Source organism: Eucalyptus grandis, chromosome 2 (genome assembly GCF_016545825.1).
Source record: "Eucalyptus grandis isolate ANBG69807.140 chromosome 2, ASM1654582v1, whole genome shotgun sequence".
In the NCBI taxonomy this organism is placed as follows: Eukaryota; Viridiplantae; Streptophyta; class Magnoliopsida; order Myrtales; family Myrtaceae; genus Eucalyptus; species Eucalyptus grandis.
In genome coordinates this window covers 39,105,565-39,123,062 of record NC_052613.1, presented here as the reverse complement: position 1 = coordinate 39,123,062, position 17,498 = coordinate 39,105,565, and the positions used below count along the sequence as shown (strand labels likewise).

General features: G+C 42.5%; 3 protein-coding genes across 4 annotated transcripts; all 3 read left to right on the top strand.

Moving 5' to 3' along the window:
- Positions 1–1,257: 1,257 nt before the first annotated feature.
- LOC104435320 (scarecrow-like protein 14) lies at positions 1,258–4,580 on the top strand. The gene is made up of 2 exons (XM_018868757.2): positions 1,258–1,449; positions 1,735–4,580. The coding sequence occupies exon 2, from the start codon at positions 1,842–1,844 to the stop codon at positions 4,152–4,154; it is 2,313 nt and encodes a 770-aa protein (XP_018724302.1). The 5' UTR covers positions 1,258–1,449; positions 1,735–1,841; the 3' UTR covers positions 4,155–4,580.
- Positions 4,581–8,315: 3,735 nt separating this feature from the next.
- LOC108957684 (scarecrow-like protein 14) lies at positions 8,316–16,140 on the top strand. Of its 2 annotated transcripts, XM_018868755.2 has the most exons (3): positions 8,316–8,518; positions 8,632–11,308; positions 15,945–16,140. In XM_018868755.2, exon 2 carries the CDS (start codon positions 9,213–9,215, stop codon positions 11,265–11,267), a length of 2,055 nt encoding a protein of 684 aa, XP_018724300.2. In that variant the 5' UTR covers positions 8,316–8,518; positions 8,632–9,212; the 3' UTR covers positions 11,268–11,308; positions 15,945–16,140. The 2 variants fall into 2 exon arrangements, with proteins under 2 accessions (XP_018724300.2, XP_018724299.2); XM_018868754.2 differs by lacking the exon at positions 15,945–16,140 and having other exon boundaries at positions 8,632–11,920.
- Positions 12,869–16,138, top strand: LOC104432725 (scarecrow-like protein 34). The gene has a single exon (XM_010045237.3). The coding sequence runs from the start codon at positions 13,516–13,518 to the stop codon at positions 15,910–15,912; it is 2,397 nt and encodes a 798-aa protein (XP_010043539.2). The 5' UTR covers positions 12,869–13,515; the 3' UTR covers positions 15,913–16,138.
- Positions 16,141–17,498: the final 1,358 nt, after the last annotated feature.

The following is a 17,498-nucleotide window of genomic DNA, read 5'->3' as shown; positions in this document are numbered from 1 at the left end:
TTTTCTCTATGCGTTGGAGTAAAGTATTCTGGGGACCCAAGGACTTTGTTTTGTAATCGATGGAGTCGTTGAATAGATATTAATTAGGCGCGCCTTATTCCATCTAGCTAATGACCTTGACCATTTCATACCATAGAAGAAAGTGATGAAACCGTAATCATCGAGATATTAATATAATCAATGAGCAGGTGCCAGTGAAGTGGTCCATTCTCAACGCGGGTGGCTCAAAGTCAAGCTTGGGGTTCTCGGACGGAGAAGAGAATTAATAAAGAATTCGGATGGCGTGACGGGGCATGTCACTCAAGATCCCCATCAGGTAATATTTTTCCATGATCTTGTCACGAAAAAGTCGTGCGATCCTCGTCACATAGCTTTTTATTTATTTTTATGAGTGATACAAATGATTTTTTTTTTAAAATTATTTATTTATTGCGGACCGAACGGAGCTCTAATTTCTTGAAGTTAATTCCTTGTATTATAGGTCGGATAAGGTCCTCGGAGTAGACAAGTCAACCTACTCTCACCATGAGAAATTGGGAACTGCCAGTGCCCGATTTACAAAAGGGGCACTGATGATGGTAATAGCACGGAAAAGATAGGCACTAGCGCAAAATTCCAGCGGGAAGGGGGCCCCCACAAGTTGACCGGCCGACCGTTGATTTACTTTTGGAACCCAGAGTTTTTCTTTTTTCTTACTAGTCGGTACGCGGTGGTCGGTAACGACGCGTGGGCATCAATTGGGCACCCGCGTGATATCCCATGTTTCTAATTTCTTGATCTATCTCCGACGAAAAGAAAATTGCGATTTTGCCATTTTTAGCTAATCCGAAGGGCTCAAATGACACCCTCGACCTTCAAATAAAAGAAGGAATCTATATTTAAAGGTCTGTTATTGACACTTATTTATAATGATTTCCATCTTTTGTGATTCGAGATTAGTGGAATTTAACTTTATATGAAAGACTCAAAAGTCGCTTTCGGTCTTTAAATATTTGATTTTTGATACCGAGGGAAGGACCCTTTTGATATGTTCACATTAGGTCGTCTAAAGCATTACGTTATGTTTCACAACGTTTTTCTCCTCCGCTAAAACACGGTGCATGCACCCCATCTCGGGTCACCATTTGGGGGGCCACGTCGGGTAAATGGACCCGGGTCGGGCGACGACCCGAGCTTGAGCCCGCATTGACCCGGCTGCGGTCCCGGCGCCACGTGGGATATCACGTTCGCGAAGCTGGATGCCAAAACGGCTGCCCGTGAAAAGAGCTGGGTGCTGTAACTTTTCTCTCCAGCCTCGTCCTCTCTCTCCCCCGCCATCAAAAAGAAATTCCAGTTTCGCTTCGCTTCCCTTCCGCGAAGATTCGCGGCGGCGCTTATTAAACATCCTTCCCCACCGACTTCGCCTCGCCTCGCCTCGCCTCGCCTCCTCGCCCTCCGCCCGTCCCTCAGGTACGCCTCGATCCTCATCTCCTCCCCGCGCTGTTATTTTACAGATTCGATCGGCTTGGCTTTTTCTTCCGTTAGATGTGACGGCTTTTTAGGGTTTCATTTCTCGATACATGGATTTCGACCGCACGTCTCGTCTGAATTCCTTGCCGCGTATGTCGAGGCGTTTTGTTGTTTGGTTTCTGATCGATTTGCCGAGCTTTTTGAATGGGACGGCTTAAGGTTCTTTTGGGACGTCTTCTTGTCGTGATTTTGGTTTCCCTTTTTTTTTTTTTTTCTATCCGTTAGGGCTTAGAATCGTAGGAACTCTCCGAAGAAGACCGTGTTCGATCGGGGATTTCCAGGTCTGTGACCCGAGTTGGAATCGTTTTCCTTGAGCTCCTGCGGACCGAGAAATGTTTATGGATCCTCAGTACGCGGGATATTCCGGGCCGTTCAGCGGCTTCAATTTCCACGACCAGACTCTCGCCCCCTTCTCGAATCCATACGAGGAGCTGGCGAACCACTTGCTGCTGGACGATCCCGAATCGGACCTTTCGGTTCACTTCCCTTCCTTCGCTTCCGATCCCGAACCCTGCAACTCCGCTGTATCTCCTAGTTTTAGCGTGGATGGGGATTTCCTTTCCGACTATGGCGACACCTCGGATCCCACGTTGAAATACATAAATCAGATGCTCATGGAGGAGGACATAGATGACAAACCCTGTATGTTTCATGATCCTTTAGCTCTCCAAGCTGCAGAGAAATCCTTATACGATGCTCTCTGTCCGAAGGACCGTCCCTCACAAAACCAGTCGCCTCTCTACATGGACAGCCCTGATGACAATTGCTCGGGTAGCAGCAACGGCTACTGCGGCAGTAGTACTATCACTTCGAGCACTGCTAGCGGTGGCAATTCTGTCGACTTTCCAGGGACTGGTGATTATTGTGAGAGCCGACCCTCTATATTTCAGCCTCACATCCCAGAGAACTTTGTGTTCCAGGCGACTGCAATTCCCAGTCGCCAATCAGGGCATGAATTTCGGAAAAATGTCATTACCAAAGCTAAGGGGATGTTGGGCTCAGGCTCTGCAATGGGTGAGTTTATGCTTCCGAACCTTTTTGCGGATAGCAATTCCATGTTGTTCTTCCAGAAGGGGTTTGAGGAAGCTAGTAGATTTATTCCGAAGGGTAATCCATTGTCGATTGATACAGAGAAGAGGATGCCCCATCTGGTGTCGAAGAGGGAGACTGCAAGGGCAGCAGTCAAGGCGGAGAACAGTGAGCCTGAACTCTCGTATTTATATGAAATCAAGGGAAATAAGAAGCATGAGCGTGAGGACGCGGAATTTGAATATCAGAGGAGCACAAAGCAGCCAGCAGTTTGCGTGGAGGAGAATGAGTTAGCTGACATTTTCGATAGGGTTCTACTTTGTGCTCCGACGGGAAATAAGCCTGATTCTAAATCTCCTGGTTCTAGATTTGAGGATGCCTCAAATAATGGGGCAAGCCAGAATGTACAGAAAAATCTGCAATCACCTGCACTTTCAGCCGAACAGCTCTGTGTCAAAAAACCAATGAGTGATAAGAAGGAAGTCGTGGATCTGAGGAACCTTCTGTGTTCTTGTGCACAAGCAGTTGCCGTGGAGGATCGTAAAAATGCTAATCAATATCTGAAGCAGATTAGGCAGCACTCCTCCCCTTTTGGTGATGGGTCTCAGAGGTTGGCCCACTCTTTTGCCGAAGCCCTTAAGGCACGCATGGATTGCACAGGAGCGCAAGTCTATACGGAGTTAGGCTCCAAAAGGAAATCTGCTACTGAAATGTTGAAAGCTTACCGAGCTTATCTCTCAGTTTTCCCATTTCAGAGGTTTGCGATCATCTATTCTAACCATATGATTTTAAGCATATCTGAGAAAGCGACGAAACTGCATATTATCGATTTTGGTATCCTTTATGGTTTTCAATGGCCCGCCCTCATTCATTGCCTCGCAAGGAGACCTGGTGGCCCCCCAAAGTTGCGCATCACGGGGATCGAGCTGCCCCAAAGTGGTTTCCGTCCAGCAGAAAGAGTTCAAGAGACTGGTCGGCGCCTTGCAAAGTACTGTGAGCGTTTCAAGGTTCCATTTGAGTACAATGCTATCGCGCAGAAGTGGGAAACCATTAGGATTGAGGACCTCAAGATTTCTAAAGACGAGGTGGTTGCCGTGAATTGCCTCTTTCGATTCAAGAATTTACTTGATGAGACTGTTATAATTAATAGCCCGAGGGATCAGGTACTAAAGCTAGTACATCGAATCAGGCCAAGAATTTTTGTCCACTCGATCCTTAATGGATCCTTCAATGCCTGTTTTTTTGTGTCGAGGTTTCGGGAGGTTCTTTTCCACTACTCGGCCTTGTTTGATGCATTTGATGCTAAATTACCTCGTGAACATCCAATGAGGCTGGTATTTGAACGAGAGTTTTTCAGCCGCGAAGCTCTGAATGTCATCGCATGTGAGGGCACGGAGAGAGTTGAGAGGCCTGAGACATATAAGCAGTGGCAAATCCGCAACACGAGGGCGGGTTTTAAGCCCCTCCCCCTGGATCCCGTAATTATGAAGAAGCTGAAGTCGAAATTGAAAGAGGGGTACCTTGATGATTTCGTGGTTGACAAAGATGGTCAATGGATGCTCCAAGGATGGAAAGGTCGGATTCTTTATGCTTCCTCCTGTTGGGAACCTGTGTAGAATTTCTCCAAGTCTTTATATGCTTGTCCTTTTGGTGTGAGCCGGGGATAGTTTATGACGACCAAGGAGGAAGCTGTTGGCTGATTCGTGGCAAGTAAGGCATCTTTCTAGCTTTCGGAAATAGGTGTCATATCACCTTGCTTTCACTTTACGATTGTATGCTGCTGTAGGCTTCTCTCTTTTTGGCTGGTGATCTTTCTGTTTAGACTGATATCTAGGAAATGCTTGCCCTCCCTTGGCTGTGCATACTGTATAGGATAGCTACTATTTATCTGTGGTACTGTCTAGACAGTATTCCTGGACCTTAATAAATTTGAGCACTGATGTAGTTTTTCTGGTTATATCTGTTTCCGAATATCCATATTGTCTGCTGTTGGTTGAGGAGTAATGGCATGAAGACAACGACGTCCAACAGTGTTGGGTTGATGTTTTAGTTGCCTGAAACAGGTCTTGGTTAATTTTCGAGATGGGATCGAAATTCTTTTTGAGGATCATGGCATTATGTTCGTTCGGGCACGCTTTGCGCATGCAAGCAATTTTTTCACGAGTTCAGATTTATAAATGTAAAAGGATGTGATTGGTGGAGCCCCAGAAAAAAACTCTTGCGGGCCGTAGGGATGCCATTTGTTAAATAAAGAAAATCATTCGGATAAATTGTATTTATGCGGGAAGATGGCGTTAACTTACCTGTTTTGTGTGCTTACGAATTAGAGAACATTATCTTTTACTTTAACTTAACCGTTTGATAAAAGTATTTGGGTCCCCCCTAGGTTAACTTATGAGTCTCAGTCTGGGCGTAGAGAATAGTGTTCTGGATCTAAGTATGTCTTAAAACTATTTCGTCTGAACTCTAGGATGTATAATTTGGGAGTGTTCCTAGGATGAAGGAAGAAAAACTTTCTTTCCAATGTGGGAGGGCGGGAGGAGGGGACAGGGCGTTTGTGTATTGACATATTAAAATAAAGAATGCATCTAGATTGGGCGTTGAGCATCTGTCGGAAGCTTGCTTTTTGCTGGTTAGACATGTGCTTTCCACTGTTTTGACCGACATGTCCATCCAATACCCATTGGTTCAGAACATTGTGCGGAGATTTTTTTTTTGTTTTTTTGTGGGGCTGTAGGGATGGCTTTCGTTAAATAAAGATAATCATTCGGATAAATTATATCTAGGCCTGAAGATGGCGTTAACTTATCTGTTTTGTGCGCTTACGAATTAGAGAACATTATCTTTAACATTGACTAAAGTGTTCGATAAAAGGACTTGGGTCCAACCCTCCCGGGGCGCGGCGCCCCCGGTCGGTTAACTTATTGAGTCTCGGCATGGCGTGCGATCGAAATGCATTAGTCGTCCACATGGATCCCACTAAATTTAACGCAAGATCTACTAAACCCAACAAAGCACGCTCGCGTCTCTTTAATCCAATTTGGGGGTCCAGCCAGCCTACTGGCCCACAGGCCAGAATTTCAGTGGGGGAAAGAGAACTTGGGAAAAGAAAACCGAGAACGAAGAGATGCGAGGTCGAACGAGGCAGGCCAACTCCATAATTGTTCTTTTTCTCTTGGGTCAAGAAGAATCCTGAATACTTAAAAAAAAATTCCGCAGTCGGAAGAAAGGTGGTCCTATCCCAGGGTATTAGAGACGGCCACCGCAACTGCTCCGATTAAGACCCGTTACCGAACCTGTTTCGAGATCGGGCATAAGACATGGAGCTGGCCAAGTTTTAGTAGTCTTTTCGGAATTGTTTTCTGCCAGTAAACAAAAATGGAAAGAAACTGACCCATCAAAACCGACAGCGCTGAGTTTCGGATAAATCGTGTCAGGGACTTTGCAAACCACCGTGTCTGAATGTTTGACATATAGCGAGTCTGGAATTTACCGTGTGGTTAGCTTCTTTCTGGCCAAAAATAATCATAAGTTCGATAAACAAATTCAAAAAGATCACAACCATAAACATATGACGATGTCTGAGTTTTCTTGTGACGGCAAATGGTAAGTACTTTGTATGTACTAGGGGTAAGCATAGTACGGTATTACTCAATTTTTGTGCAAAAAACGAGCCAAATTACACTAGTGCGGTTTAAATCAATCCAAAGCAAAATGAATTTGAAATTCTAACTGAAATAATTTTTGGAACCGAATCAAACCACACGATTGAGCTTGGTTGATTCATTCATTTTCCGTTCACACAAATGATTTTCCTTTTTTGGTTGAACATTCGCCCTTATGTTAGTTGGAAGAAAAAAACAGAAAGTAACCACACATATAGCATGATTTCCATGTAGCTTTTGGCTAGCTCTTTGACTTTATAAATTATGGATGGGAAGGAGCCACCACAGGAATTAAGGACCAAACAAAGTTAAATCCGAGGAATCAATATTGGATATTCCATAAATTATAGATGGGAAGAAGCCACAATAGGAATGAAGAGCTAAACAAGGCTAAGTTCATTGAACTTGAATCTGATGTATTATTAAACTGTCGAGAGCATAATATCTTTCTTAATCTTGGGTATTCCATAAATTATAGATGGGAAGGAGCCACTCCAGGAATTAAGGACTAAACAAAGCTAAATCCATTGAATCTGAATCTGATGTATTATTAAATTGTCGAAAGTGTACTATTCGAGTTACGAGTTTTGGGTAATCCAAAAGTTACCTATGTTTATGCTCACGGATCGATGCAGGGTCGCAAATACCGAAGCAACGCTCTCACCGATACAGGGAGTGCGCGGCGTCATTGAAACAGACCGAGCTAGAAAAGTCTCACCCCGTGAAGTCTTTTACGCAAGGGACTTGCTCCCTAAGTCACCGTGGAAGATAAGCCAGGCCTCTGACCGGGAGGGCTGGTCCCCCCGGTTTTTGCCTGACGCGGGCTTTGACCGAGTCGAAAATTCCAGAAAACGCGCGTTCACATGCGAGCGTTCACACGGTGGAGAAAAAGGAAAATACTAGATGGCGTCTCCTCATTTTTAATCTTTTTGTCATTGACGGAAGCCGTCGCTCATTGGCCTGTAAAGCTATGACACGTGATCATCGCGAAACGTGTCGACGCGGGACGTCCAGAGTTGACAGATTGTTTCCCTGGCCGAAGGTGCGCGAAGTGGGACCCGAATATTCTTACACGATTTCTTTTTTCTCGTCCTTTTATGTTTTATTTAGGTTAAATTATTTAGGCTGATGCTATTTTTACATTTTATTAACATTTGACACCCCTTTATCATATTCAATTCATTACATTATCTCTTGTAATTTTCACTGTTGGTTTAATATAATTTATTATCTCCTTTTCTTCTCATTTTTTTTTATCTTATTAACTCACCTTAGCTGCTTTTTCTACGCCCATTATATTTTAAGGTATCTTTCATGTGTGTTTTGAACTTGTTGTCCATGATCATAATCTAAGCAAATAAAGGAATAAAGAAATGTTAATTTTATTTGTAAATTTTTTATTTTATTTCCATAAATTATCCTTATAAGTGTGAAATTTTTGACTTTGATTTTTGGTACAACTTCAGGAAAATTTACTTAAAAATTTTATGGTCGATGGATACATTATACATAATTTGCTCATAAATTATCTTTTCACTTGTACTTAAGTTATATTTTGAATAATAGTTTCCTGGGAAAAAAAGGAAATATATAACTCATTAATAAAATAATTAGATTTTTTTGTCGGGAATACAAATTTGTGGGGACTTAGCCTCAAAAGACATAATGTGAGGTTAGGAGATGAGAGCTGCAGTAGTTATCAAGTAGATTATAGGGCTTTCCTTAAGCGATGTGAGACAGTTAAGATCCTTTTAGCATGCATCCTACATCCATCTTAATTTCGCTTTAATGTCAATTTGGGGAGACTTAGTTTGAAAAGACGTCTATCAAATAAGCTATTTTTTGAAAAAGAGGCATCCCATGTTTTTTCTAAATGGAGAAAGAAAAGGGAAAAAAAGGAGGCGAGCGTTAGCCGAAAATCAAGAGTGGTTGCACATTTGATCTTAATAAACATCATTTGAGAGCAGCACGATAGTTTAATTTTTGATAAAATTAAAATGAAAGAGGACAAAGGAAATTCTATTAAATTAATAGGAAGATCCGTACAGAATGATATGGTTAATTTATGCAAGAGGGTTTCAAGAGCCAATAAAACGATGAAACTTGAAGCTGTGGATGAAGTCGAAGTCGAAGTCGAAGTCGAAGTCGAGGGAAATACCGCTGGTCTAATTCCCGGAAGGTTCCGAACATCACGCATTCCTCCATCTTCGCCATCTTCGTCATCTTCCCATTCGCTCGTATGAAAATCGCATCGGAGAAGCCCGTCTTCAGACTGGTCTTCATTCAGCTTCCGACTTCACCTTCCCGTCCTTACGGTACGCAGATCCCATCTCTCTTCTGTCTTTCTTCTCCATTTCACGGATGAAAAGTCGGGTCTCTCGTCGGTTTGGTTCTTCAGCTCATGCGTTCTCTCTTTCCATTTGCTTAGGATCTTAGGAGCAGTCCGCTTTTCTCCCTGCACTTGCTCTGTTTGGCCTCGCGATTCCTCGACTTCAACCCACGTCGTTTAGGCCAGCGAAGCATGAACAGAAAAAGAGAAGATTGAAGAGTGGGTTTCTTTCGTTTAGTTTTATTAGTGGGTTGGTGTTTTGGTAGTGACGGGTTTTGCATGAGTACGTGCTGGTTAGGGTAGGCAAGTGATTTTGATAGGGTTTGGAGAGCGTATGTGGCCATGGAACCTTTGAACTTCGATTACTCTGATTGTATCAACGTAGATGATCTTCCAGTAGACAGCCATGGCTTTTCACCTGATCCAGATCGGTACCCGAGTCTCACGGATGCTTTCTTTTCCGATGACCCTTTTCTGGACCTTCAATCCTCGAATAGTGCTTTTCTTTCGGATAAAGTAGACCCTGAATATGACCCCCCTCGAAATCTATCGACCTCGATATTGGAGATTTAATCTTTCCTTCCACAAGCGGGAGCTCAGGCAGAGGCCCATTTGGTCCATCTGTGAGCTCGAGTAGTGCCCCGAGTCCAGAGGGAGATTCTCTCTCCCCATCAGGGGACATGGACTCACCGGATCCTGTTCTAAAGTACATAAATCAGATGCTTATGGAAGAGAACATGGAGGAGCAACCGTGGGAATTTGCTGATCAGGTTGCTCTGCTGAATGCTGAAAAGTCATTGTATGATGCCCTTCGTCAGCAGCATTCAGAGGTGTCTGATCAGAGCCCCTCACAGCTTGATTTAAGCGATTATATTGAGAGCCCAAATAGCAACCTTTCTGGAAGTAGCAGTGCTCACGGAAGCCACGATGCGACAAGCGTTACTATTAGCTCTAGCGACTCTGCTGATGCTAATTTTCTTTACACTATCGAAGAACATAGCCGTGCTGGGCTGGAAAATTTCGACCTTGATGTTCAGTCGAGCGTGGATTCGAGCTCGCAGTTGTTGTCTAATTCTTCAAGCAGCACCATGAATTACGATGATGGGTCGGAGGAATCTTTGCACGAGCTTCTTGTCAAGAGCATTTTCAGCGATAGTGAGTCTATGATTCAGTTCAAGAAAGGATTAGAGGAGGCCAGCAAATTCCTTCCTACCAACAATCAATTAGGAATTAACCTAGAGGACAGCAAACCGCCATCGCAAGCAAAGAAAGGAACCTCGAGAATGCGCATCAATGAGGATATCAATGTGAAGCGCTCATCTGACGGATTCAAGGGATTAAAGAATCACGAGAGAGACGAGGATGCTTCTGAGGAAGGCAGGGCCAATAAGCAAACAGCCTTGTACACAGAAGAGAGTGAGCTCTCTGATTTGTTCGATAAGGTGTTGCTATGCAACGAAAATCGTGGGGCTATGTGTTCTGGCAATGAATCTGTGGAGAGAGGGCTGAGCAAAGACATACGGCGACAAAGGAACAAGCGAGGTTCCAATAGAGGTAAGGGTCGTGGTAAGAAGCAGGAAAGCAAGAATACTGTTGACTTGAGAACTCTTCTGAGTCTCTGTGCACAAGCCATCTCTACGAATGATTTGAGGACTGCTAATGAATTGTTGAAGCAGATAAGAGAGAACTCTTCTCCATCTGGCGATGGGTCTGAAAGACTGGCCCATTACTTTGCCAATGGGCTAGAGGCACGATTGGTGGGCAACAAGACTCGAACGCAAGACTTTTATTCTACTATTGTTGCCAGGAGGACCTCAGTAGCTGATGTCTTGAAAGCTTACCACCTTCACATTTCGACATGTCCATTTAAGAAGTTCTCCATTTGCTTCGCAAATTACATGATTTTGAAATTAGCAGAGAAAGCCACTACCCTTCATATAATAGATTTTGGCATTACATTTGGTTTTCAATGGCCAATCCTTATACAGAAACTCTCTTCTCGATCAGAAGGGCCCTGTAAATTGCGCATCACAGGGATTGAGCTTCCACAGACTGGTTTCCGCCCAGCAGAAAGAATAGAGGAGACAGGTCGCCGTTTGAAAAAGTATTGTGAACGTTTTAATGTCCCTTTTGAATTCAATTGCATAGCATCAAGGCATTGGGAATCCATTAAACTTGAGGATCTCAAGATTCAAAGCAATGAGACAGTTGCTGTGAATTGTTTAGATCGGTTTAAAAGTCTCCTTGATGAGACAGTCGAGGACAAGAATCCACGTGATGCTGTGTTGAATCTAATTCGGCAAATGAAACCGGATATCTTTGTTCATTCTGAACTTAGCGGCTCCTACAATGCGCCCTTTTTTCTGACAAGGTTCCGAGAGGCACTTTTTCAACTTTCTGCACTGTATGATATGTATGATGTTATTTTAGACGGTGACAGCAAAGAGAGGTTGGTTTTTGAGAGAGAGTTCCATGGAAGGGAAATTATGAACGTGATAGCATGTGAAGGTACGGAAAGGGTTGAGAGGCCAGAAACGTATAAGCAATGGCAGGTTCGTCATATGAGGGCTGGTTTTAAGGCACTTCCTCTGGACCAAGAGCTCATGAAGTTGTTCAGGAGTAAGATGAAAGCATGTTACCACAAGGATTTTGGGCTTAATGAAGATGGCAACTGGATGCTGCTAGGTTGGAGAGGTCGGATTGTTTACTGCTCCTCCTGTTGGGTGCCCGCTTAGGATGGCTCCAAAAGGAATGTTTTCTGTCATAATCCATCCGTTCATTGCAGGGATTCTTCCCTGGTTGACAGGTCTAGGAATTTTATTAGAGTAGCTCAGACCGTACTGATTTCCCACTCTTTCTGTTTGTGCATGTATATTTTTAATTGCAAACAATTTTGAATCTGCAATGACTTCTTACCGTTTATCAACCCTTGAGATAGGAGGGTACAATTTGCAGCATCTACGCCACACCGCATTACGAATTTTGCCGATGATGTGTCGTGATTTGTCTATCCTGTATCTCACAAGTTCTGCGAGAAACAAGGCAGCTCGAAGCTAATAGTGGGTGTGGGTGCAGGATTATCATGTACGGTCTGTGATCTATTGTTCACTATTATGCTATGGTACTGAAAGCTGTTTAACTCTTTGAAAAATTGAGTATCCAAGGTGGGGCTGATGGAGGATGATGTTTCCACGTGTGATGCTGTCAAATTATGCTCATGCCAATGTTGTGTATCTTCGCAAGGGCAATTGAACTTCTGGATCCTTTCTGGCATTCTGGCATTGTATTTGTATCTTTGTTTGTATGGGTCAATTGCTGGTTTATATACAAGGGAGATCAAGTATGTGATTAAACTAGTTAATGTAGATATAATGGAATTCTCTTGCAATTCAGTTTGTCAATAAATTGCTTCATTTATACCAATGATTGATAGATTTTTTTTTTGGGAGGGGGGTGTTGAGATTGATCCAAAATCTAAGATTCATTTTCGAATCAATTTCTCAACAAAATAAACAGAAATATTAATGCAATGAATCGACATCGCATAGTTTCAATAACTACGCAATTTTGGAATCATGGCCATCTATGTAAAAGAATGCGACACTGATTGCCATGTCTTTTCTTTCTACTAATGTTGTTGAGTATTGTAGAATACTATTCAATTAGATTAATTTATGTTGTCTTGTTTCGCTTGATGAAAAGTTTTTCTTAATAATTGATGTAATAAAATCAACACTTGTGTAATTTAAATTTACTAAATAAATGGTCATGATTTTCTAGGTTTATGGTGTGATGAGTAGAAATCTTGACAACGCTAATGGAATTGCATGGTTTTGCTGATGGGGTGCTGTCGAAGTTAATTTAGAAGTGGGGAAGCACTTGAACTTGCGAACAATTATAAATTTTGATTCTTTGATTACGGTAGATTATTTGTTGGTAATTCTGCCGTGATATTGACACTTAATATCGATCCGTGTAATTTCTTTATTGTTCATCATTTATTTTCTTGAATAATTTCGAAGTTACATAAATTTGCAAAATCCTAGCTAGCTTTTGCATTGACATCACGACAATATTAATGCTTGCGTAATTTGGAATTTTTAATGGCACGGGTATTATTCGGTACTCAGTGGGTCTGGTTTGAGAATTTTTAGTGGTTTTTTCCGGGAGTCTTCTGTCTCTTTGTTTCTACATTTTTGTTCCGCAGCGGTCGTTATACTGGCTGGCAAACGTAACGCATTTTCTCACGACCAAAAAACATAAAATAATAATAATGTATCTTTTCGACACAAAAAAAAAAAAGAAAAACATAACGCATCACCATCAGCAGGGTTGACCGATCGTTCCGCCGATCGAAGGTCAGCCACACGAAGCGGAAGACGCGCGGATGGAGAACATCCGAGCCCGCTTTACTGTCCGACCCAGTTCTTCCAGCACCATTCTCTTTACAGTTATCAAGTCGAAGTCCAGTATTCCAGCTCGTCTGCTTCGCCGAGTATTCCGACCTTAAAGCAATCATTAGTCAGCTGATTCCCTCGTACAAAAGTCGCATCGAAGGAACTTGTCGTCAGATGGGTCTTTATTCAGCTTCCAAACCCACTTTCCCATTGGCGGTATGCAGATCCAAACTCTGTTTTTCGTTTTCTATCTTGTAGATGAAAAGTCGGGTTCCGTGCCTTTTCTTTTCATTTGCTTTGGAGGAGCATTTCGATGTTTACTTCCTGCGTGGTCCTTTGCCTTTGAAGTGCTCCGCTTTTCTCCCAGCAAGTGAGTCTGTTCTTGGATTCCTCGACTTTAAATCGAAGTTTGTTTGAGCAAACGAAGAGAAAAAAGAACAAGATTGGAGAGTGAGTTCTTTTGTTGCAGGCTGAGATCATTTTAATTTAGTTGGTCGATGTTCTAGGAGTCCAAATATACTGTTGGTTTGCATCAAAACATGATGTTAGGGTAGGGACTTTGATAGGGTATGAGTGAGGAGAATATATGACCATGGATCCTTCGTTCTTTGATTCCTCTGCTAGTATCAATGGAGATGATCGTCCCATGGATAGCCGTGCCTTTTCAACTAGTCCAGATCGATACTTGGGTCTCGCAGATGGTTTCTTTTTGGATGACCCTTTCCTCGACCTTAAATCCTCAGATAGTGCCTTTCTCTTGAATGAAGTAGACCCTGCCAATGATCTCCCTTCAAAATCTGTAGACCTCGGTATTGGAGATTTAATGTTTCCCTCGACAAGCAGGATCTCAGATGGAGGCCCATTTGGTCCATCTATGAGCTCGAATAGTGCCCTGAGTTTAGGGGGAGATTCGCTCTCCCCATCGGGGGACACTGACTCATCGGATCCTGTTCTAAAGTACATAAGTCAGATGCTTATGGAAGAGAACATGGAGGAGCAACCGTGGGAATTTGCTAATCAGGTTGCTCTGCAGAATGCTGAAAAGTCGTTGTACGATGCCCTTGGTCAGCATTCAGAGGTGTCTGATCAGAGCCCCTCACAGCGTGTTTTAAGCCATAATATCGAGAGCCCAAATAGCAACCTTTCTGGAATTAGCAGTGCTCGTGGAAGCCACGATGCTACAAGCATTACTGTTGGCTCTAGTGACTCAGCTGATGCTAAGATTCTTTACACGATCGAAGAACATGGCCACGCTGCGCAGGAAAATTCTGACCTGGACTTCCGGTCAAACGTGGATTCCAGTTCACGGTTGTTGTCCAATTCTTCAAGCAGCATCACAAATTATGATGATGGGTCTGAGGAATCTTTGCACGAGCTTCTTGTCAAGAGCATTTTCAGTGATAGTGAGTCTATGCTTCAGTTCAAGAAAGGATTAGAGGAGGCCAGCAAATTCCTTCCTACCAGCAATCAATTAGGAATTAACCCAGGGGACAGCAAACCGCCATCAGAAACAGAGAAAGGAACCCCAAGAATGCGCATCAGTGAGGAGATCAACATGAGGCGCTCAACTGATGGATTCAAGGGATTAAAAAATCACGAGAGGGACAAGGATGCTTTTGACGAAGGCAGGGCCAATAAGCAAACAGCCTTGTATACAGAGGAGAGTGAATTTTCCGATTTGTTCGACAAGGTGTTGCTATGCAACGAAAATGGTGAGGCTATGTGTTCTGGCGATAAATCTGTGGAGACAGGGCTGAGCAAAGACATACGACCACAAAGGAAAAAGCGCGGTTCCAATAGAGGTAGGGGTCGTGGCAAGAAGCAGGGAAGTGAGTATACTGTTGACTTGAGCACTCTTCTGATTCTCTGTGCCCAAGCCATCTCTACTAGTGACTTCAGGACCGCTAATGAATTGTTGAAGCAGATTAGAGAGAACTCTTCTCCATCTGGCGATGGGTCTCAAAGACTGGCCCATTACTTTGCCAATGGGCTAGAGGCACGATTGTTGGGCAACGAGCCTCGAACGCAACACTTCATTTCAAGTCTTGTCGCCAGGAGGACCTCAGCAGCCGATCTCTTGAAAGCTTACCACCTTAATATCTCGACATGTCCGTTTCTTAAGTTATCCATTTGCTTTGCAAATTACATGATTTTGAGAATAGCAGAGAAAGCCACTACCTTACATATAATAGATTTTGGCTTTGCATTTGGTTTTCAATGGCCAATCCTCATACAGAGGCTCTCTTCTCGATCAGGAGGGCCCTGTAAATTGCGCATCACAGGGATAGAGCTTCCACAGGCTGGTTTCCGCCCGTCAGAAAAACTAGAGGAGACAGGTCGTCATTTGGAGAAGTTTTGTGAGCGTTTTAATGTCCCTTTTGAATTCAATTGCATAGCATCGAAGAATTGGGAATCCATCAAACTCGAGGATCTCAAGATTCAAAGCAATGAGACAGTTGCTGTGAGTAGTTTAGATCGGTTTAGGAATCTCCTTGATGAGACAGTTGGGGACAACTGTCCACGGGATGCTGTGTTGAATCTAATTCAGCAAATGAAACCGGATATTTTTGTTCATACTGTACGTAGTGGCTCCTACAATTCGCCCTTTTTTGCGACAAGATTCCGTGCAGCACTTTTTGATCTTTCTGCATTTTATGATATGTTTGATGCTATTTTAGATGGTGACAGCAAAGAGAGGTTTGTTTTTGAGAGAGAGTTGTATGGCCAGGAAATTATGAATGTCATAGCATGCGAAGGTTCGGAAAGGGTTGAGAGGCCAGAAACATACAAGCAGTGGTGGGTTCGTCATATGAGGGCTGGGTTTAAGGCGCTTCCTCTGGACCAAGAGCTCATGAAGTTGTTCAGGAGTAAGATGAAAGCATGTTACCACAAGGATTTTGCGCTTGATGAAGATGGCAACTGGATGCTGCAAGGTTGGAGAGGTCGGATTATTTATTGCTCCTCCTGTTGGGTGCCCGCTTAGGATGGCTCCAAAAGGAATATTTTCTGTCACGATCCGTTCATTGCAGGGATTCTTCCCTGGTTGACAGGTCTAGGCATTTTATTAGAGTAGCTCAGACTCTACTGATTTCCCACTCTTTCTGTTTGTGGATGTATATTTTTAATTGCAAACAATTTTGAATCTGCAATGTTGTCTTACTGTTTATTGTCTTACTGTTAATCAAGATAGGAAGATACAATTGACAGCTTCTATGCCGCACCACATTGCGAATTTTGCAGATAGTTTGTCGTGATTTCTCTATCCTGTATCTCACAAGTTCTGCAAGTAACAAGGCTGCTCGAATCTGATAATGGATGTGGGTGCAGGATTATCATGTACGGTCTGTGCTGTTCGCTTGATGGCTCTGTTGTTTACTAGTGTCCTATCGTACCGCAAGCTGTTTAGCTTTTTGAGAACTTGAGTACCCAAGGTTGGGCTCGTAAAGGATGATGTTTCCACATGTGATGCAGTCAAATTGTTCTCATGCCAAAGTTGTTTCTGTCTTCAAGCGAACTCAAGGGCAATTGAACTTCTGGATCCTTTCTGGCATTCTGGCATTGTTTTTGCATCTCTGTTTTGTATGGGTCAATTGCTGGTTTATATACAAGGGAGATCAAGTATGTGATTAAACTAGTTATTGTAGATATAATGGAATTCCCATGCAATCCAGTCTGTCAATAAATTGTTTCATTTACACCGCTGTCTGATGGATGGGGGGAGGGGGATGAGGTTGATTTGATCTGCAAAAGTTCTAGCTTTTCTGCATTTTAATTAAGCATAACCATGCATTGGGAGGTGACAGCCAATCCTAAAGTTTAATGAGCAAATATCTTAGTGGGTGTGCCCACATGTTGCCAGTTCCTTGCGATAGTAAGCTCCCACGTTAATTAGCACTTAATGGTTTCTTTTCCTTCAAAATCCAAGATTCATTTTCCAATCTATTTCTCAATAAAATAAACAGAAAAATTTATGTAGTGAATCAATATTGCATAGTTTCAATTGTTACATAGTTTTGGAATCACAGCCATTGATGTAAAAGAATGAGATACTGATTGCCATGATTTTTCTTCTCATTAATGTTGTTAAATATCATAGAATGTTATTCAATTATATTAATTTGTTTTGGCTTGATGAAAAGTTTTTCTTAATAATTGATATAATAAAGTCAACATGTGTGAATAAATAGAAGTAGTTTCTTTTCCTCCAAAATCTAAGATTCATTTTTCAATCTATTTCTCATTAAAATAAACAGAAATATTTATGCAGTGAATCAATATCGCACAGTTTTAATAGCTACACAGTTTGGAATCATGGCCATGGATGTAGAAGAATGAGAAACTCACTGCTATGTTTTTTTCCCTTCCTACTAATGTTGTTAAATATCGCAGAGTGCTATTCAATTTTCTTAATTTATTCTTTTTTGTCTTGCTTGAATCGATGTAATAAAATCAACACATGTGAATAAACATAAATAGTTTCTTTTCCTCCAAAATCTAAGACTCATTTTCCAATCCATTTCTCAATAAAATAAACACAAATATTTATGCAGTGAATCGATATCGCATAGT

Coding starts and splice junctions, on each gene's coding strand:
- LOC104432725 (XM_010045237.3), top strand. CDS start 13,516: ATGACCATGGATCCTTCGTTCTTTGATTCCTCTGCTAGTATCAATGGA.
- LOC104435320 (XM_018868757.2), top strand. CDS start 1,842: ATGTTTATGGATCCTCAGTACGCGGGATATTCCGGGCCGTTCAGCGGC.
- LOC108957684 (XM_018868755.2), top strand. CDS start 9,213: ATGGACTCACCGGATCCTGTTCTAAAGTACATAAATCAGATGCTTATG.